The following is a 22,936-nucleotide window of genomic DNA, read 5'->3' as shown; positions in this document are numbered from 1 at the left end:
GGTGTAGATTTTAAAGACTCATGTCTCGTACATTCTGGGGAAAAAGAGCATCAGTGAGAAACAACAGAGAGACAAGTGGAAGCTCATTCTGATGCATGCAAATTAACAGCACACTGAGAGCACCAGACAAACATTAGAGAGGCTGTAACATGACATCTATCTAGATATGTATGCAATGCAGTCAAATCAATCAGTGCTGCCTGAGGAAGAGCACCGAGCTTATACAGTACTTTATGAAGAGTATAGCAGAGACACACATCATTACGTCCTTTAATACAAGCAAGCACACCTTTACTGTTAATCCTTTTAGACCTTAGTGCCTCCTTCAGCACCATCAACCATCTTGCTTTAAATGAATGCCCATCAGCAGTTTGTAGTGTCACCAACACTGCTCTTGACTGATTCATACATTTCCAATACAAGGTGCCATTCTTTGTCTAACAATTTCTTTCTACTTGGTCTCCCATAGCAGTTTAAAACACAAGCGAAACACATTACGTCATTGCTAAGCTAGTGATGCCAGACTGCGTCTCCTCTTAAAAGCCAATGATCCAACCACTCTTGACATTTTAAGAATTCATGTGCTGGATGTCTCAAAACGTAGTACATCTTAGCAATATAAAGTCTGAAGTAAATCATTGCCATTTCCATCAAAGTCTAACATTAGATAATGTGTGGGTGATTTTCCACAGTGATCTGATCTTTCAGGATGAGGTTATGAATGTAGCAATAATTCTTGCTGATTCTTACATTTAGGAACATATCAAAAAATACTTTCTTTTCTCAGTCAACTTTGTAATTTAAATTGTTTTATATTTTTCAGCTCAGTGCTGATATTCCAGTGCTGCACAAAAAACCCTAATCAATTGTATCTCTGCTGCACTACTCAGTTTAGAACTGCTAGTAAGATTTTATTATATTTTAAGCTTAGGAAGGTGGGGCACCTGGCTAAATTACTTACATTTCTGCTAATGTTCTCTAGTACTTGTAGCAGTTCCAGAGTGAGATGGGGAGAGTGTTGAAAGTTTCCAGCAGAAATTGAACCAGAGATTACATCACATGACGTGTCTTTATATGAACCCATGTTCTGACTACTAGAGGGAAGATAACCATTTATTGCTAAAAGTTACTTTCGGTCATAACTGAATGCTGAATTCATTTGCATTTCCAAAAACAATGTGTGGTATTGGTCGGTTTTGAAATGTGTTATTATCATTAGTACTTTCAAAAATCTTAACAGTGGGATGAGCAACCTTCTAATCCCTCAAGTATGACACTGCATATACTGGAAAGAAAAAAGCAGAGCGCTAAAGATAACTTGAAATGGAAATCGTTGGAGGGATATGTATTTGGATAGCTTTCTGACACTGATCTAGTCATCATCTAAATCCTTGGCTCAGACACACTGGCAAGGAGCAAAATGCTGAGCTCATATTACTTCAAGAGAAAAGTTTTCACAAATTCACTCTGCAATTCATCACAATGCAGGTAAAGTTGCCAACAAACTACTTATCTCACAATAAAAACTGGTTAAGCTCCAAAAAATAGGTTTCATTAAAACATAGCTTAAACTGAGGCAACCTGGTAGCTCACCTGGTTGAGCATGTGCCCCACGTACTAAGGCTCAGTCCTTACCGCAGTGGTCCTAACCAATAACGGCAACAAAAAAAAAATCATAGTTCAAAGTGAAGTTCTTTACCTAAAAACTTTATAATGGCATAACTTATTTCTTATTGTGGGTATTTAGGTAACAAGGTAAATACATACTTTTGTTCTTGTTTTTCCATGTATTTGACACTTTTATATATTTGAGTCTCTGAAGTGCCTGCAACCCACAGACTATGAAATAAGACAACCCAGTCAGTTGTTGGCTGCCTAGATCAGTAAACATGGGATTCAACAACCTATTCAGATTTGGCTCCCCTTACTATAGCTCCGTTATTCGGCCTCACTGCTCTGTATTAAAAAAGGTACGAACATGGAATGGGGGTACAGAATTGTTCAACCATTAAGCCGGCAGCAGAGGTAGTAACAGAGCCGAATCTACGCCTGTGTAAAATAAATAAAAATAAAAATATTGGCTGTTGGCTGCCAATCAAAACAGGGGCCATGATTGATAGCATTGCATCATAAGAGGACACATTTGGTCTTAAATTCTGGATTATGTCCATAAAAAGGTATTTAGATGAACTATTCAATAACAGGATTATTATTATGACAAATGGCATCCCAGTAGAGCTGATTCCACACTTTACTGTATGTGACGGGTTGTCGGAAGTATCAGGTATCACAGTATACACATCAATCACCAGGATAATTTGGAACAAAATCACTATGTACCCAGCCTTGCTTGAGTTCCTACTAATTACACGAATCCAGTGAATGCACATGAAACGCATCAGAGCCACTGTTCCATAGTTTTTAGATGAAAATTCAAGATATTTAATATGTTATGAAAGCCAGATAGAAAAGGTTACATACAGACAAGTCAGTGTAGAGCCCCACTGAGAAATTGGCTGCTAGTAGCTTATCGACAACATATCGGTATCTTGCATTTATGTCACCCTTTAAGCAACAGGAAATGCCAATGACATGCTTAAGTTATTTTAGAACTAGTGTCTCCATTACAGTGGGTCCACCAGTAAAGCAGTAACACATTCATTTTTGTACTGTAAAATGTCCAACTCATTACATACTATATCTTAGTCCCAAATCTTTAGAGACAAACAATTCTTATCAAAATGTTTGTTCTTGTAATATGTTTAAGTAAAAACAAAAAAGAATATTGGTAAACCCAAATTTTTGATGATTTTTGATGCATGGGCGTAGTCTGCATGCATATCCAAATGTATGTATAGCCTACATACAGTATGTATATACGCATGAATGTATGCATACTTCAGCACACTGACGTACAATATCTTTAATATCTGTAGCTCCATAAATTATGGCTGGCATTACAGCTTGAGATAGTGCTAATCAAAACAATTTAATCTCTTTATTCAATTTGGCAGGGCCACTTTTGTAAAAAATTAAGACTGATTATTCACTGTAGAAACAGAAGCTTCCCACATGCTAGTATTCTGTTTCTGAGCCCTGTGTTTTAGGAAATGAAAGCCTCCATGAGATACAGACTTTATGGTGAAGATTATGAGAATCATGGTTTTCCCTTTCCACTAATCAATCCACTGCGCCTGGAAAGTGATTATACGCGTATCCAACCATCACAGCTGGTGTTTGCCTGGCAGTCATACTGCTTACTCTTCCACCTCCCTATGTTTCCGCATACCATCATGTCAGCTTATACTCTTACACACACACTGAACTCACACACACACACGTCAGCAAACAGATGAGACATCAGCAGTGTTGGGCAGCTGCTGCAGTGTTAGAGGGATCCCATAAAACCATCCTGCATTCTGTTGGCACACCAGATTGTTAGGAAAGTGAGGGCTGTGCTTACACCAAATCAGTTGCACATGGTAAAGAGTGCAGTTGTGCCTATGTTTGTATGTGCTCAAACAGGTTTTGATAGCTTTGGTTGGCCAAGGAACACAAAATCTTGCAATGCAATGAAGGGACACTGAAAATTAAATGACATGAGTTCAGTAAGTGTTGCTACATAGCTTCATCTTCGAAAGCATTGTCATTGTAATTTATAAACTCACCTTTGCATGCACACCGTGTGCTTCCGTGTTGTGTCGGGCAGGAAAACATTTACATACACACCTGACAAATTCCCACTTGGCCATGAGGTGCTTGCTGTGTGCAGCTCTTTTATTACTGCTGACGATAGTGCTGATGGCTGATATTACTGGAGAGATATTGTGCCATTTCCACCAAGAAAACATGCCTAAATGCTGGTTTGTGTTGGTCGGACCACTCAGAGCCGGTAGTGAAATGAGTAGTGTCCTTGCATGTGCCGGAGTAGTTGCCATGGTTACAGCAGCACATTGCCTCACCAGAACTAAATTACGAACATCAACACATTTACACGTTTGTGTGGGCCGACAGAAGAAAAACTATAATACTCTACTAAAGCACAGGCTCATTCAGTAACAGCTTTTCCTTTGCTCCATTTCAAACCTCAGTTTGTTGTGTTTTTGATGGAACTTGAAGTAAACAGTGAAGGGATGAAGATTGAGACTGAGAAGAGCATTGATAGTATTCATCTACTTTGCTTTGTCCGTTTTTATTTGAAATATGTCACAGAGAGAACCACAGTGGAATGTTCTCATGCCTTTGAAATGGCTTACAATAACTCCTTATTCACTGTCCCCATCAGAAATACCTCTATTGATCTCTTCATGCTATACCAGTCCCATTACAAAGTGGACAGGCATGAATGACTCCAAGTGAAATGTAATGTGCTGTGCTGTACTAGTGCTTTACTACTTTGACTTCAACGCTTAACCTATCCATTCATCTGGAGAGCAGGGCCTCTGTGTTTGTATTGAATCTCATCTCAATTGCATCTGGTGATACTGGAGATCAATAAACTATTTAACTATTTGCCCTACGATGTGTCTGTGTGCGTCGGCTTGAGGGTGTCTGGTGTGCATGCTCTCGCACTATAGGTTATGTTATGTAGTTTGTATATTGTGCACCTGTCATAGCCTCATCTATTATTTTAAATTTGAAGTGAAAGGTCATCATCAACAGTGCATGCCGGTCCGGTGGTGCAAACATGAATTAATCCCACTTATCTGAATCTGGTTGGAACAAGAAGAAGCACAAATATTTCCGGCAAGTAAGCCTACAAGTTACTTTTGTTTGCAATAGAAATATAATTGCTAAGATTGTGATGATAGCCAACTCCTTTTATACCATATGAGCACAGTTGACAGGCAGGGTAAATGCACTTCTTGTTGTGGCTGCACCTTGGATATTTTATACCGACATTGTGGTAGACATTTGATGCATAACATAATTACCAATGCACAGTTGTCTGAATATGCATATATGCAATAAATGCACTTCTTGTTGTCGCATTTTGGATGTTTTGTGTTGTTATTAATTGTGGCTGCATAGGCGTTGTCTGATGCTGAAGTCACCTTTGCACTTGAAAGATCATTTCATTGCCTTGTGGTCACTCCAAAACACTTGAAATAGTTACACCATAACACCTCCAGACATGAGTCAAAACCATGTGAATCATGGGATTTACACAACCATTGATCTTGATAACAAATTAACTAACACGGGTGGGATATCTGCTATATGTTAAATAACACAAGTCAATGAAACACAGCATACAAATACACTTTCCTATTAAAATAACATATTTCTGTCATGAATTCCACCAACAGTTTGTTTTCATCTGGTTTTGCTTTATCACCAACTTACTGTACCTGTCATTTCGCCTGCAGCCCATTCTCTCATTAGTCCCTCAGCATATATACCAGTCTGAGTCTACTCTCACAGTCCCTTGACAGATTGTCTTGTGTGTTAATGCCAAGCTCTCCAGCATTACTTAGTTTATATATGCTTGATCTGCCTGTTCTGAGCCTATTTGCCTCTTTTTCGGACCTTCTGCCTGCCTGACCCTCTTCTGATTTGTTAGCCTGTGTGACTTATATCCTGGGTTTAACCCTGCCTGTGTTTAAGTTTAACTGTTAAGGTAACTTTCCTTACAAACTCTGACTGTCTCATAGTCGTGCTTTTCGGTTCAAGTCTAACAGTAGCAGTTAACAATACAATTTCTAACGCCTCAAGCAGAAAGTAGTTCATAATCTAGAGGTATAATGTCTTGTTAATGACATTTAAATCTTGTGCAGCCTGACTCCTGCATTGGACAGATATGAATTACTGACAAATGAATGGCATATTAATTCAGGCTGGATCCAACTAAATTAGTCTCCCCCAAGAACAAACTGAGCAATTAAAAAATTAGGGCATTTTTTACATAGTTATAATATTCCACTGTAAGGGACCATTCGGTATTTATGGAATGGACCACTGGAGGAAAATAGGGGAGGGTCATGTCTTTTCATTCTTTGTTGAGGGGAGGGTCACCCAACTTTTGTATTCATGAAAAAAGCAACATTTCAAAGTGGTTTGTTTGGTGCATATTTATCCATGTGGCTCCATGTAGCTCTCTCAGTCTCGACCGCTATCGCTAGCAGATGGGTCCCTCCCTATTTAGCTTTAGAGACCGTGGGATTTCCCAAACTGAATAAATCCCACTCGCACATATAAACACAAAACTGCTTTGCTGGCTCCATCGTGTTGTAACCAAGACATCTGATGAAAAAATTATTTTATTCATTAGCATGATTGCCGTACGGTTTAGTTCAAAAACATCCAAAACACCGTACGAAATCATGGCGGACCAGACACAAGCTTTTATTTGGAAAAGTCAAAGCTTGCGGACTGCACCAAGCTGGGAAGGCATGAGACGGGAGGTCTCCAGGCTGCAGCCATACCCGACTCAAATATCCTTTCGGTCCGGGTGATATTATATAAATATATATATATATATATATATATATATATATATATATATATATATATATATATATATATTATATTTATATATATATATATATATATATATATATATATATATATATATATATATATATATATATATATATATATATATATATATATATATAAACGACAGCCTTTTCAAAGCATTTGAGAAGGAAGGAATGGTAGCATGCAAGCTCCCAAATTGACACTTGGAGTTTTGGATAATGTTCAGCTTTGGCAGCTTTACCTATGCTAAAATATACAATGACTGAGGAAGCCTAGTGACGAGTCCATAGCAACAAATGTTGAATTTGTTATTACCCAGTGTGCTTTGCTGAATGGTCTCAATGTTTTATTGTTAAATAATTGTATTGCTAATACTAGTTTACTAGATGAGTAACTTAGTATTTGAAGTAATGCAGTAATTCAGGAAGTGTGCATTTAGTTTCCATGCTTATTGTGTTTCCACAACAATGTTAATGAGTAAATCTACTGAAATGGCCACCACACCATAACAGAGGAGTGTGATGCGTAAGATGAGAATGCAGAGGTTTAGTGATGTATGTCATGGCTGTAAAAAAACAATAGCTATCTTTACGTCTTTGCAAAGTGCAAACCAGTACAGAAGGCATCAATAAATTGTTGGGGAAGGTCATCCCATTTTCCAATGTCATTTTGGAGGGTCATCTAAAATGTTTTGCTGGTGAAGGGAGGGTCAGGTCTATTTTGGCTAAAGATCTCAAAACTCTCCGATGGCCCCTGAAATGAATAACAAACAGTCCCTAAGACAAATGTGTTTCAAACATGACAAGCACCCTGGTGACTATTCTTTCTCAATCCTGCTGGGAGCTACAAATGGCAATACTGATGTTTTCAGACACATGATAGCAAAATACCAAGATGCAGAATTTTTTTTTTTTTTTTATCAATATTAGTATATCTTGAGCAGATGGATATTTGCCATTACTAACAAGCATACACTCTGATGTCACTCTGATGTCTCTCTCTTACCATTATCTTTTCGTGTGATGCTTCGCTGATCATGGGGAATGGTTTACACTACCTCTGGGAAACAGTATAATGCCAACTCTCCTTTTTTTAATTTCCTCATCTATCTGGCCTCAAGTTATCAGCAGTATCTGTACAAGAAGATTTCCAGACACATCTTAATGACTTTTGTTTCATCACCTTATTTCATTAATGCCAAAAACAACAACTTCATATTTGTTAAGAGAGGGTAAGAGCCAAACGTAAAATCTGAGATTTACTCAAAATGAATGATGATGGCCTGTGGTAGCAAGATAGTAAGGTCATCGTCAGGTGGTGCTTACAGATTCTTATCTTCACAAACTCAAAAGAGAATAACACGTTTAACTAATCAGAGGTATTAAAGCTGTAGGATTGTTTTCTCAGAGGTATAAGACTCAACTTTTAATCACTTGGAACATGTGATTAACACGTAAGATTGTATTTGTAACACTGTTGGTTATTCTTTTCAGAGTATGACAGGAAAATAATACATCTACTGAAAACTTAATTTTAAGCTGTTTTAACAGAAGCCAACCCTTTCTTGGCAAAACATCACCATCTGTTACATCTGTGTTAACGGTTTCTTTGGTCATATAAAACATCTCTGAAATATCTCAACTAGCAGTAAGTATAAACTTGTTTTACATTCAAATATGATCACTGAAAATCACACCAAAATTCTTTCAGTGATCAGAATGAAGAATGTTTTTTTTTTTTTATTATTATTATGGGTATCATTCCGTATGAATATAACCATGGCAACCAGGCAGAGAGTTTAAAGACGTGAAGAATGACTATCATCATTGGCCCACATTTAGCCCTAGAAGGGGGTTCCCTGTAGTCCAGTGAGCTTTGTTCCAATTTGTAATAAAGGGTTTTTGAGAGTTTTACTTACACACTTGAAAGGCTTAGGTCTGGTTTACTGTGTACAGTGGGCCTGTAAAGCCAAAAACTGTGATGATGACTTATACTTACAGCAACAAATGTGTGTTGTATCCTTCGGTCAGTGATTTATGTAAATGGTCAAACTATTGTATATTTTATGATTTTCTAAATCTGTGTGTTGAGGGGTTTTTTCTAGCTATGCCAGGAATCAACTGGGAGCCAAATCGATGAGAGACCTTTAATGTTGGCAGATGGAGCTTCAACTTGATGCACTCTGCATCAGGACCACTGATCACTACTGCTGAGCAGAAACGTTTTCAAACAGCAAAAATCTACTGGGTAGATTTTCAAACCTTTCAGCAGTTGGTGATGTAGGTGATATAAGCTAATTGGTCCTCCAAAAATGTTAACAGGAAAGAGGACTGGCACAGGTGTTCTGTGATGAGGTGGCAGCACTCACATTGTTCCGTATTCCTCACCACTGCCACAATATCTGTATGAATCTATATAAAGCTGTTCATTGTGAAAAAATAGTTAACATTTAGACAATGCTTCTTATGTCTAAACTAGAAAAGTGCACTCAGTAGAGTGCAGATCGCCAACAGGTGTGTCTCCCTCTCAAACAAATGAGAGTTTAATCACGCTCACTCAATTGTTGTTGAGGCCAAAATATACTGTGCACGTCAAAACAGCCGTCCCTATTTTCTATGTAGAAGCCCCACACCGGTGGCTGCTAGGTGCGCGCAGTAGCTTGTGGACTTGACACCCTGCAACGCTTCACGCCACTGTCCTATTTCCAGCTTTGCCATCACTGAAAAAAACACTCGCTCCCTACTTTTACCTCTACCGGCTCCCGTAGCAACTTTACAGTTAACCCTCCTGTTGTCCTCGGGTCAAATTTGACCCGTTTTCAAAGTTTCTACATCAGAAATTTAGGTTTCTTTCAACCAAATTGCCAAAAAGTAACACAGATGGTTCCATGAAACGCTCTTCACAAGTAAAAGTAAGGATCAGTTCAATACTACCCCAAGTGAAGGAGTTCAAGTACCTTGGGGTCTTGTTCGCGAGTGAGGGGACAATGGAGCGGGAGATTGGTCGGAGAATTGGCGCAGCGGGTGCGGTATTACATTCGATTTATCGCACCGTTGTGACGAAAAGAGAGCTGAGCCAGAAGGCAAAGCTCTCAATCTACCGGTCAGTTTTTGTTCCTACCCTCACCTATGGTCATGAAGGCTGGGTCATGACCGAAAGAACAAGATCCTGGGTACAAGCGGCCAAAATGGGTTTCCTCAGGAGGGTAGCTGGCGTCTCCCTTAGAGATAGGGTGAGAAGCTCAGTCATCCGTGAGGAGCTCGGAGTAGAGCCGCTGCTCCTTCGCGTCGAAAGGAGCCAGTTGAGGTGGTTCGGGCATCTGGTAAGGATGCCCCCTGGGCACCTCCCTAGGGAGGTGTTCCAGGCACGTCCAGCTGGGAGGAGGCCTCGGGGGAGACCCAGGACTAGGTGGAGGGATTATATCGCCAACCTGGCCTGGGAACGCCTCGGGATCCCCCAGTCGGAGCTGGGTAATGTGGCTCGGGAAAGGATAGTTTGGGGTTCCCTTGCTGGAGCTGCTACCCCCGCGACCCGATACCAGATAAGCGGACGAAGATGGATGGATGGAGTTCAATACTATCATTGACTTTTGGGGGTTTTAATCAATTTGACTAAACTTTGACAGTTTGTGATTGTCCATAAACATCCCCTGATCTTAACTATTAGTCATAATAATGTATACTTTCTGCATTTTTAACTCTAAAATTAGATAAAAATTCATAAAGGATACATGGTTTATTGACTATAAAATCCCAAAATGAGAACTATTAAAAATAGTGGTAACAAGTTTGTATAACTGGTGGTAGTGGGAAGAAAAGTGCAAAAACCGTCAAAAGAAATGCTACAAAAATGTGTTAAATTAAATAAATTTTGGCATGGGAGGACAACACAATGGTTAAGGTGGCGGCGAAGATAACATAAACAAGGATTTATTTATTTCGAATCGTGTATAACTTTAGTGGATCATAACATATCAGGTATGAAATTAATCTGCAGATGCTTTGGTTCAAAATGAGACCAAACTTTTTTTTTTTTTCTCCAGTTTTTGAGCCAAAACAGATTAGGTAAGGCTTGTTTTTAGCCTAGCCATTTTCCGCAAATGCCTCTTGCTATATAAATGGACCGCCTGGACTAAATTTATACAGCGCATTTCTACGGCCACAGCCAAATAGAACCAGTTGTTGATACTTACCACCGGCCACTAGCCGGTTAAGAGGAGTCAGGAGTCAGCAGTCAATGATGGTGTAAAACTGTCAATAAAATAGGTTTTTCAAAAGTCCTGAACTGAATCCCCGCAACAATGATAGTCCTTGAGCATACAGCCACAGAGGTGCACAAAACATATGAGGATGGGCAGTTGAATGCAAGATTAACTGCAGGACACACACACACCTTTATTCTTTCTCCATAAATGTCTCGTTTTATATGATACCCTCCAGGCTTACACCTGGAGAAGATACTAAATCTTTAATTTTCATCTATCATCACTGCAGAGACCCGGGGATTTAATTTCCAGTAGCATTATGTCCAGTTTGGTCGTGTGTTGCTTTGAATACAATTATTCCTGTTCATGGGTAAAAAGACAACAACAACAACAACGTTCTTGTTCTTGTTTCTGCACCAACCACCCCAAATGGTAACAATCCTCCCTCTACTTTCAGTTGTTGTAATGACACAACTTTGTCACGTTTTAGAAAATTCAATGATGGCCACAAAGAGGTGTTCCTAATTTACCCTCTATTGGAATGAATGACTTTCGATCTCAATCAATAGACGTGGCATGTTGTACCCGTAAAGCACAGGTGTAATTTATAAATGGCGTTTCAGGGCCCCGGTATTTTCCATGCTGGCTCACCAGCATGCTTAATGGGACACATAATGGAACTGATGTCTCATTAACTACATTTGTCCCACCTATGGTTTGTGCTACTGAAGATGATGCTTTCATGTGCACAAACTGTCTACCACTTCTGCAGAATATGGGAATTTGAAATATTACGGTTCTACCTTAATGATATCATCTGGCACATTTAGGAGTTAGATAGATGATGTAATACAGTATACCCACCCAGTCACCTGTCTACCTCTGGCCCAACCTGGCAGGTAGGAAAGCACAGACAACCAAAGCACACGTGAGGGGTCAGAGAGAGATCATTTTTGTTCTACTATTCAGTTAGTGCACAATGTGTAAAATGTGATTCAATTACTTTATAGTATATATATATATATATATATATATATATATATATATATATATATATATATATATATAGTATAGCATTTAACTTTGATATTGTCAAACCTGCTGCTATGATTATTCCATTAACTGATGAGTCAGTTGGAGGAAAATAAATAAGTAAAAATAAATGATTTAAACAATGAATCAATTGAACCCTTGTTTGTACTCATGTCCTTGTCACCTCAAGATTTAATATTAACTTGCTAAATATTTAATACTGTTGATTTCTTTATCGGAGCAGACAAAATGTCTTTGAGTCAAAATTATAAAAGAGAATCCAGGTTTAGAAGGATTTCCAGGTAATTGCATGGATTTATGGATTTATGGATTTTTTTCTCTGCCTACCTATCTCATCCTTTATCTAGCCATCACTCTCAACCCTCCTTCATTTTTTGAAAGGTCAAAGGCATACCAAGTTACATCCAGCACCCCCACGTCAACTGTCTTTGGTGTCAAATGTGTAACCAATGTGAGTGGATTGATGTTGGCAGAGGTAACATATTGGTCCTAACAAGACTTTGCCGCTTACTGAGGCACTCTTGCACTATTCACTCACTACCATATGAGAGAGGGTAAGTGGAATATGAAAAGACAAGGAGAGAAAGAGATAAAAGAAGTACTAAATTATAGATGGAGCTGATAATGGAAATGTGATTAAAACATGAAAGATGGAGAAGGATCAGGTTTGTCATCTGCACCATACAGGATTGAGAATGAACTTTTGAACAGACAATTATTCTGCATATATGTGTGAGCTGTGATAAATATGTAATTTAATTAAACATAGCTCTCATCTAAAACTTCCATTATAACTTCAGGTCTGCATAAACCTGCTGGATAACAACTGTAGGTATCACAAAGTCATCAGATAAAAGTTCTACTACTGGAGCAACAGAAAATACTGAAAATATTGTAAGTTAGCCTACTTCAAAATCACATAAAGGCCTGAGGGCTTTACCTTAATTCACTCTCTTCCATACACACAATCCAGCTCTGTGAGGATAAGGAAGTTGCAATGAATAGGCAGAAAGCAGGCACTTCTGCAGAAAAAGCAACATTTCAAAATGATTTACAGAAAAGAGAGATGTTCTTTATCAGTATGTATTCAATTTATGCAAGGATACTGTAAGAGGTGAAAGGGCTAGGCGAATCATGGGGCACACATAATCTCAAAATGGTCTGCACCGTTTTGCCACGGTTTCCGGGTTGAACGACATGTTTAATCGGAACGGTGTGCAACGAGCTTTGAGGTATGTTTTCTCTCGTTTGGTAGGTGTGTCAGAGATGTTATCCAATCAGCAGTGACATGTATGTAAACTCGTGGTAGTGAAAAGGCAGTGGGCTTGTGTGCACAGCAGGGTGTTCAACGCTCAGTTTAAATAAACGTTTTGCTAAATTTTGTCTGGAAGTTAGTTTATTTTGGCCTGGGGCACGTTCAATCTCAAAACGGTGTGCACCGTTTCCTGGTTGAACGACCTGTTGAGATTTGTTTTCTCTCGTTTGGTGGGTGTGTCTCTCGTTTATTGCCTGTATCACAGGTGGTACCCAATCAGCAGAGACGTGTCTGTAAACTCAACGCACCCCCGTCTGAAAAAACGTGTTGCTACGTTTTGTCGATGCTGAACGTGGCCCTTTTTACCTAAACTGTCAGCAGTTGGAGACTCAAGGCTCATGCAGGCAAGTAAGGTTCTTCTTCTTATAACACCAAAACTTGCACGTTTCTATGTTTTTTTTCAGTATAACAGTAATCCAGCGATAGCTAGTCAGTAAAATAGGTGGTAAATAAAATAAAGTAAAATATATGGTTATACTATGTTAGTGGTGTGTGTCTGTCATACTTGTTTGGGAGTTTGTCTGCCCTCTAGTAGCTAAAAAAATACATTTTCTAAAAGGTGTAAAAGCTGTGTGTGAACTGTGCATGCAATGCATTAACATTATTACAGGATAAACCACCATCCTGCCTCAAGAAATATTCAGAACGTACTTCCCAATATATGAAGCAAACACAGACATACATGTACACTCTGTTTTATACACACACATCATCTCATTCAAAGACCTAAAAATCTCTCTCACACACACACACACACACACACACACACACACACACACACACACACACACACACACACACACACACACACACCCTGAAATTGTGCCGTGCCTCTGCTCATTAGTCCACTGTGACCCTGAGTCAAGCCGTCTCATTAAGAAAAAATTCTTAAATCGCCTCTGATACTCTAAGTAGAGTTCATTTATGGTTCTACTAGAAATAATCTGTCTCAGGGCATTTATTGGACATTGTTCATTTTATTCATATAGAAAACTCACCAATTACTTTCAGTTCTGTAAATTGTAAAAGTACTAAATCTAAATCAAAGTAAAAATTGCATCCTAAGTGAGGCTGAAGCAAGGACCCACTTTTTTCTATTTCAGCACATAAATAAACATGCATTTATTGAGGACTTAGTGGTATTCAGCAGCGACATGACTAACAGTACATAAGCATATTATTTCAGTTTGTGGATAGTTGTAAAATTGTCATATCTGCATGGACAGTCTCACTCTGAGCCGCCCTCTCTGTCATGAGAAGTGAGTCATGTCTGTGAAGCACTATTATTATCATCATCTGCCTGGGGTGAGAATTAGCAAGAAATAGCAGTGCGGTGGAGGCTCATTTCAGGAGGGTTCAAAGGAAATAAGTTGGGGGGAAAAGTGAAAGATCCTCACTTAACATTTCTGGGTGAAAATGTGTGACGGGGAAACTGAAACTGCCCCTCAAATAGGGCAGTATCTTGCCCCTTACAATACTTTTAAACATGAAGTAAAACGTGATGGTAATTAGATATCATTATGTGACAGATAATCGCTACATGTGCTGAAATAATTATTTACGATGGTAAGTAAAAAATACATTTCAAAATCAACTTCATTGGTCATTGTATCGTTCGCTAAATTTGATCATATTGCTTGTACGTTGTGAATGGTAATAATATCTTACTTAACAAACATTATACATTCATTTCTCAGGGCAGAAAATTGCTGCACTGAAATCAGGGACTGTACTTCGCCTTTGGCTGGATTGCTTTGCATTTAATGTTGTTACCACTCCTATGCAGTCAGGACTTGAAAATACACAAGTTAGAACAGCTAAATCAATACTTTCTGATTACTGTACGACAGCTGGCATAGAATTGTTTGTGATTAAGGATGGATCTTAATTGGCTGTTACTGTTCCCAAACCCAATTCCAACAATCTAAAGTTTCAGTTTGATATACTCCATAAAATCTCGTCTTTTTATTATTTGTTGAGGGGAGGGTCACCCAACACTTTTTAGTCTGGGGGGGTCCACCTAACTTTTGTATTCATGAAAACAGCAAAATTTGAAAGTGGCTTGTTTGGTGCATACTTTTCCATGTAGCTCTCGGTCTTGGCCCCCCATCGTTAGCAGATGGGACTGGCCCAACAAAAATCGCAACATGACAGCAACACGAGTTTGGAGCTGCTTTCTTTGAGAATGCAACCCTATAGCCACCGGTTGCCAAAGTATCATCACTGACATGAAGATGGAATATAATGAATCTGACTAGCGCAAAGGTTTAACGTTGCCTCGAGCTCGAGCACCCACGGAAAATACTGAGCATCCACGTGTTCCAGACTGCCAGTAGGCTACATTCATTTAAAATCAAACACTGCAGTTGGTGCTAAGTGGAGCGTGTGAGCGCTGATCGCGGTTAAACTTCTCATCTCCAATCCTATCTGTATTTGTGAGAAGTGGCGTTGTCCTGAGTTGAAAGATAGGCTACTTTACGGCTTTATTATCAAGTTAATAGGCGTGCGTTCGTGTCAGCGCCTACGATAGAGGAAGACTGACAGATCTAATATACATATTATAATTTATTTACAAGACTGTCAAAAGGGAGACGGGTATCTTTCTGCCCTGTCAGACGCTGCTCGCCCTCTCCTCTGCCTGCTCCGTGGCCGCGTGTGTGCGAGTTACAGCCCGGTCAGCAATCTCTTGTGGAGCATTATAACTTCGAAAAACCACAGGTTCCAGTTAATCTTATAATGGATATGTGTGTTGAGTTATTTAAACAAACGATCGAAGAAATAAACACCTCTTGTCCGCGAGTCTCCTGAGAGAGCTCCAGCCAGCTCACAGCTGGGCGGCAAGCCAGCGACCCCGGCAGGCACCCACCAGCTGTCACGTCAGACTGTGGAGCTTCTGAACTCCGACACAGTCGGACCAAATTTGCAATTAGCCATACATTTTCGTAAAACGGCCCATATTTGAGCTCTACATAGTTGATTTCTCGCATAAAAAAGTCTCAGAAGTGAATTTAGTAATGAAATAGCAGACAAACAATGTATAAAGTTTGCAGTTGTTGGCCACAACAGTAATCCGGTTGTTGTGAACTTTGAATTTCTGATTGGGCGGGCCAGCTGTCAATGCCACCCACAGCTCCACGCCTGGGTCCTGGTGATTTGAAATTGTGCAAACGACAGCCTTTTCAAGGCATTTGAGAAGGAAGGAGTGGTAGCATGCAAACTCCCAAATTGACGCTCGTCTGAGAAATGGAGTTTTGGATAATGTTCAGCTTCGGCAGCTTTACCTATATGCTAAAATATACAATGACTGAGGAAGCCTAGTGACGAGTCCAGAGCAACCAGTTAATGTGTTGAATTTGTTATTACCCAGTGTACTTTGTTGGTCTCGGTCAAGTTTACTAGAGGCGTAACGTAGTATTTGTGGTAATGCAGCAATGCAGGAAGTGTGCATTTAGTTTCCATGATTATTGTGTTTCCACAACAATGTTAGTGAGTAAATCTACTGAAATTGCCACCATAACAGAGGAGTGTGATGTTTAAGATGAGAAATTAGAGGTTAAGTCATGTATGTCATTGTTGTAAAGAAACAGTGGCTATCTGTACATCTATGCCAAGCTCAAACCAGTACAGAAGGCATCAATAAATTGTTGGGGAGGGTCATGCCTTTTTTCCCCATTTTGGAGGGTCATAGAAAAATGTATTGCTGGCAATGCAAATACAACATTTATACAATATTAATTACTACAATTTACATAGAATTTCTTTGTTACTTTGGAAAGCCTGATAACCAATTTCATTATACTGGGCTATTGATCTTTTTCTTTTTTTCTATCAGTTGAAGAACCTTTGAGTTCAAGTGTGCCCAAACCGACACTCTTGAATGGGTCGTAAACAAGGTCTACGTCATAACATACACGTATTAAAAAGGTAACAACTGGGAATACTGATGTTGAAAAATCAAAAAGGTGCTGATGATGATCGTCACTTCTAGATATTGCATTATAGATTTATGCAACATTAGTTTTTCTTCCTGATAAAGGTGCCAGTTACACAGAGCTCTTGAGTATGGCGCAATACCGTGAAATCAGTGTTTTTTTACAACACAAAGTGGTAAGAGAAGAGTTTCCTCTAAAGTTTTCTTTTTAGCCCTGTGCTGGAATATGGCTTAAAGTATCATAAAAGCCAGTTAGAAACGTAACGGTCTCGTATTGCCAGACCTTCCTCCACCGCAGTGCGGCGAAGGAGGGTCTGACTAGTCCACACAGCATTCCGGGATGGGAGAAAAACATGCTCTGGTTTATTGGCATTTCTTTTAACCAATCACAATCGTCTTGGGCAGTGTTAAGCACCTGGAAAAGCTGCGGTGCCTCTGCAAAATAGCCTCGGGAAGGAACTTGTTTTGGTGGAACGTGTGCGTTCAAAAGTTGTTTTAGTCATGCAACAGAAAACTCAGATTGGACAGATAGTCTAGCTAGCTGTCTGGATTTACCCTGCAGAGATCTGAGAAAAGGTTAACCACAGTCCTCATAAATTGACCAGAGTTTAAAATGCCAACACAAAGGAAGCCCAAGGCAACGGATATCCAGCCTAAATAAGTGAAATCCGGTAGAATTTCCGTCAGCAACGGAGCATTCCCGGAAGTGGAACGTCGAGGATATAGACTACAAACCTAAAAAGTGGGGTGCCTGGGTAGCTCACCTGGTTGAGCATGCATCCCATGTACCAAGGATCAGTCCTTAGGAATCAAACCCTCCTGGGTTTGATTCCGACCTGCGGCCCTTTGCTGCATGTCATTCCCCCTCTCTCTCTCTCTCTCCCCTTTCTGTCTTAAGCTGTCCTGTCAATAAAGGCCTAAAATGCCCCAAAAATAATCTTCAAAAAATAAATAATAACTTAAAACGTGAAAGCTCTTTATGTCTGGAAACTTGCTTGACTAAATGTTCATTAACTTTGTTCTCCTCCACATAATTTGATTCTGACTGTCCATCCCTAGACCTCGCTGACCTTACCATGAGCTGTTACATAAATCAGACACCTAGGAAGTAATCTGGTTGTTTTTGCACTTTGCGTCCTGAACAAGGTCGTCGGCAAAGACAAAACTCACTCATTCTGCAAGAAAAAATGGAACAGGCTTTTTATTTCCTCCGAGGACGCGTGATGAAAAAATAAAACGACTTAGCCGAATGCCTTAAAGCCATTAAAATATTTTGATGGACCCCTTTCATGCTTCAGTGGTTATCATCAAGTGACTCATCTTCTCTTTGCCAAAACAAGTTGGTATCTTCCCATACAGAAACAAGACAAATACACGACCTTAAAGTAAAAAGAAAACAAGCTGCAACCTCGTGCATCGTCTCACTGTTTTCAGTAAATGGCCACTTGGAATGAAGCAGAGGGTGTTGTCATATTCTCTTCATTTAGTGATTTTGTTAGTCTCTGTCCTAAGCCACTGACATAATATCATGATGGGGGGGTAAATACTGGTGTGGCAGTGCAGAATAGACTTGAAAAACTACAGTGATTTTGTGGTGTTATGTGAGAGAATCTTCAAACAGACAGAAACAGAAAAGAAATTCTAAATACTGGACTCCTGTGTCAAACACAACTTGTGTTGTGTTATTTGAGATGCTTTATTCCAGGAATGGCTCGACATTTTGGGAAAAACTCTTATTCACTTTCTTACTGAGAGTTAGATAGGAAGATTGATACCATTATCATGTCTGTGTGTTAAATATGAAGCTGCAGTGACCCATTAGCTTAGCACAAAGACTGAAGACAGAAGAAAAACAGGCTTTAAGCTGCTATGTGAGGGACGCAGTTACGCAGGTGTTTACAGGTGCGTAGGCCTACCTACTCATCGCAGACGAGGGGGGTACTCAGTAAGAAGCAATGCCGGCCCATTTCCGGCATTGGATGTGGTCCATGAAAACAAGTCTTGGGAGAAGTATATATATATATATATATATATATATATATATATATATATATATATATATATATATATATATTATACACTTTTTATATACAAACGTACTGGTATAGTGGTCAAATGTTACTGTACTTTGAGAGCAACAAAAAGCCAGAGTCAAATTCCCTGTATTTATTCACACTTACTTGGCCATTAAAGCGGATTCTGATTCTGATCTAACACTGTTGTCTTTCGACTGTGGGAGGACACCAGAAGAAACCGCAGACATGGTTCTAGTTTTCTTTTATCTATATCTTTAAAAATGTTTTTGCTCTGTTTGCTCACAGTGATTGCCGGTCAACAACTGTCACCTTAAAGTCTCTCTGTAACAACAACTTCACTGTGTTGACATTATACACAAAATTGAGATACACATCTCATTTAAAGTGTGTTTCCATGTGTAAAGAAGAGCAGATTAAGAGTGGCTGACATGAGAAATCAAACAGGGTGAAACCATTCATTGGTTTACAGTGGAGTGAAGAAAGGGCAATATATTTAACCAACATATGCTTTCTGAGCTGTAGAAAATGCTTAAATAAGAGAAGGTTGCATTTAAAGAGAGAACATGGCATAACAACTACAGATACACAAGGAGCTTTTGGTCCTTAGAGAGCAAACTTGATCCCCCATTAGCTCTCCTCTCACAAACAGTTTAGTTGAAGGGTGAAACTAAGGGCAAAACTCAGTATTATTACTGAGAATTCCTTGGCTGATAATAATGAGTGAGTATGAGTCCAGCCAAAACACCTAAAAAACAACTAGCAATCCTGCAGCACTTATCTGGATCCTGTCCTCTATAAACAGCTCATCACAGCAAGATGACACCCGAACAACTCCAACCACACCCACCTCACCCCTCTCACTCCCCCAGCATACACACACACACACACACACACACACACACACACACACACACACACATACACACACACATACACACACACACACACATTGTCAGCTGTCAGTTGAGTTGTAAAGAGGGGAAGTGAGAATGTGGTAGTGGGTGGGAAGTGTGTGTTTGTTGTTGTGTGTAGGCTACATGCAAGAAGAGTGAAATGCAAAAAAAAAGGGGGGGTACTGTTTTTAGCAGACCAAGGATTGTTTCGCTGTGTTTCTTTGTAAGAACAGACTGAAGTTCTGAAGTGTAAACCTGTCGTACTTCACAGGTTTTGATATAGACACTTGTGTTGGCTAAATAAATAATAACACAATTACAGGCTGTGTTTCAGAAACATGAACATTGAAATTGCCTCTTTTCTGTGCTATATAGCTAAAATGATTTGCATGGGTCCGGCTATTCGGAGGAACTCTGGGTGGTTTGATATCCCTAGGAGATAGTTTATGATTTGATGCTTGGTCAAGTCTAAAATTTCATTTTTTCCCCCTTATTTATTTTAATTCATATTTTCACATCATCATGTTGAGCTGCTTGGTCATTGATCATACTACGTTATGTCATGTAATCAGGTGGTCTGTGAATTTACTGAATTTCACTCTAAATCTGTAGAGATGTTTCTTTTTTGCTGCAATAATCATTCCTTTAAGGTACTTAATGTGGAGGAACCACCAGCTGTGACCTACCTAATAAAAGCAGCTTCACTTCTCTGGCTGCCTTCTCTCCGTCCTCTCGGAGGTTTTTGTCAATCATCTTTGACCTCTCCGCGGCAGCCTTATCCTCGGCGCTCACCGTACAACCCATGGCTCCAAACGCAGGGGCGCACCGTCCACTTGCGCAAAAAAATGAAGGCTTCAATGCTGATGGTTTCAGCGTGCAAGCCGATGCAACGAAAAACGTTGGAGCAGCTCCCGCGTCCAGCACTGCCTTCTAGAGAGGAAAGCAGCTGATTCCAGAGGTTTTACCCACGCGTAAAGTAAGTCAATGTCCCTGTTCACGTAGGAGCTCAAATATGAAGCAGATGCAACCAAATCTTTGGTTTATTACACCAGGCTGTTTACCACCGCTGGCCCATGTCGAAACGCGCACAGCCCTCTGTCCTGCAAGCATTCACAGGCTGAGATGCCTGTGCTCGCTGCTCCGCCGCAGACTGTCGGCCTGGTGAGCAGCACGTCCCTCGGTCGCGCGACTGCTGCAGTCCTTTTCGGTGATCAATTTGGGCTGTTATCCGATATCCCTCTGACGATTGGAAGTGGTCGACCAGTCGCATCGACGTCACTCGGACAACCTGTCGCGATAGTAGTCCAATTAAAACAGGTGAGCTCTCCTCGGTAGCTTGTGTGTAACCAATTAGAGGGGAAGCCAGTGAGGCATGATTTCAGCAGTGTGGTGTGCAGACTGCAGTGGGCGCTGTGCCAGGCAGCATCATTCCTCTGCATTTCACATGGACGCAGCCTCTCAGACGACAAACACAACGTTATAAAGTACATAATAAAGGAGTCTGAACTGCTCTCAGTGACTGAACTGTACAGGAGCAGGTTTGTCTTTGCAAGGATGCAGAAGGGGCTGTTAAAATGGCCAATGGGTATTTGTGTTAATTAAATACACATAGCCTAATCAGGCTGATAGAAGAGTTGGTTGACAGCGCCCCCAAATGGACATAAATAGATATTTCCTATTACTGGGCCCTTCTGTAAAGCTATAATGATAATGGATGGATGGATGCTTTATTCATCCATTAATAGGCTAGTTATACATAAACTACACACAAACAGTAAGGAACTTTGTGTTTGGTAGATTATTTATTTGTTGTAACAATGCTTCTTGGCAATAAATTGGAAAGCCTGTTTATTTGCCTTTTAAATGGTGCCACATTTGTGGGATGAGCCACATAGCTGAGTATGTGGGTTGCGCCCATGAAAAATTGACAAACAGCGTTTCTTTGTTGACTCTTGTTTGTTGTTGTTTGGTGGATTGGGTGATTGAAGTCTGAAGTAACAAGACATATTGGCAATTTCACAATTTATTAATTAAACAAACAGGAGGGTCAGTAGCATGTGAAAGAACCATACACAGCCACAACAGCCCAGCACCTCCTTATGCTGGTCACCAGCCATGGTCACACACTGCTGTGGGATGGCATCCCATTCTTCAACCAGCATTTGTTGCAAGTCAGCCAACATGGTTGTGTTGGTCACTCTGGCACGAACAGCACGCCCAAGCTGATCCCACAAGTGTTCAGTGGGGTTGACGTCAGGACTGCTGGCAGGCCATTCCATCCTCTCCACTCCCAAATTCTGGATGTAGTCTCTGATTAACCAAGCTCTGTGGGGACGAGTGTAGATAGAGTTTGGTCCCAGACTGTGGAGATATGGGATTGCCACTGATTGCAATAGCAACAGCAAAGAAAAGCTGTTTGGCATCATCTAAGAAGATTTGGCAAATCTTTCATGGGCGCAACCCACATACTCATCCCACAAATACATGTTCCTTACAAATGTGGCACCATTTAAAGGGGAAATAATCAGGCTTTCAATTGGTATAAGATTTATTGGCAAGAATCATTGTTACAACAAAGAAATAGTAATAATAGAGACACTATGGGTACCCTCTGTTACATTTGTTTCTATACGAGTGCTTGAATGTAGCAGGACATTTGGATCATAGTGCCTAAGGTGTGAAATACACCATTAGCAATTAGCAAGTTGATGTAAAAACTTGCAGTATATGTTGACATAACAAAGTCAGCAGTGAGGGACCTAAAGTTCGGGTTTAGTGGGGTTTTTTGTAAACAAAGCTTAGCCTTGACAGATACGATAAGAACACTGACGGATAAACTCTTCTTTAAACCGTGTACAAATATAGGTCTGTGTTTGGGGATGAAGATATTCCTACAGTGATCAAATGTGTAAATGTCAATTCAATTTTAAAATATCTGTTAAATGGCATACAAATGAATAGTAACACCCAAATGATTGAAGTTAGGCTGATTTGTTAATTTTCACTTAAACACAATAACCACAG

General features: G+C 39.9%; 1 protein-coding gene across 1 annotated transcript in view; it reads right to left on the bottom strand.

Moving 5' to 3' along the window:
• gnai2b (guanine nucleotide binding protein (G protein), alpha inhibiting activity polypeptide 2b) overlaps positions 1–21,262 on the bottom strand; it is a 47,888-nt gene extending 26,626 nt beyond the window's left edge. The window contains exon 1 of the mRNA XM_078248699.1: positions 20,599–21,262. Coding sequence (XP_078104825.1) covers positions 20,599–20,716 — 118 coding nt within the window. The 5' untranslated portion in view covers positions 20,717–21,262. The remainder of the gene's footprint in view (positions 1–20,598) is intronic.
• Positions 21,263–22,936: the final 1,674 nt, after the last annotated feature.

The sequence above is a fragment of the Sander vitreus genome, chromosome 4 (genome assembly GCF_031162955.1).
Source record: "Sander vitreus isolate 19-12246 chromosome 4, sanVit1, whole genome shotgun sequence".
Taxonomy (NCBI): Eukaryota; Metazoa; Chordata; class Actinopteri; order Perciformes; family Percidae; genus Sander; species Sander vitreus.
Note: the sequence above shows the minus strand (reverse complement) of the source record. Positions and strands in the feature narration are given on the sequence as shown.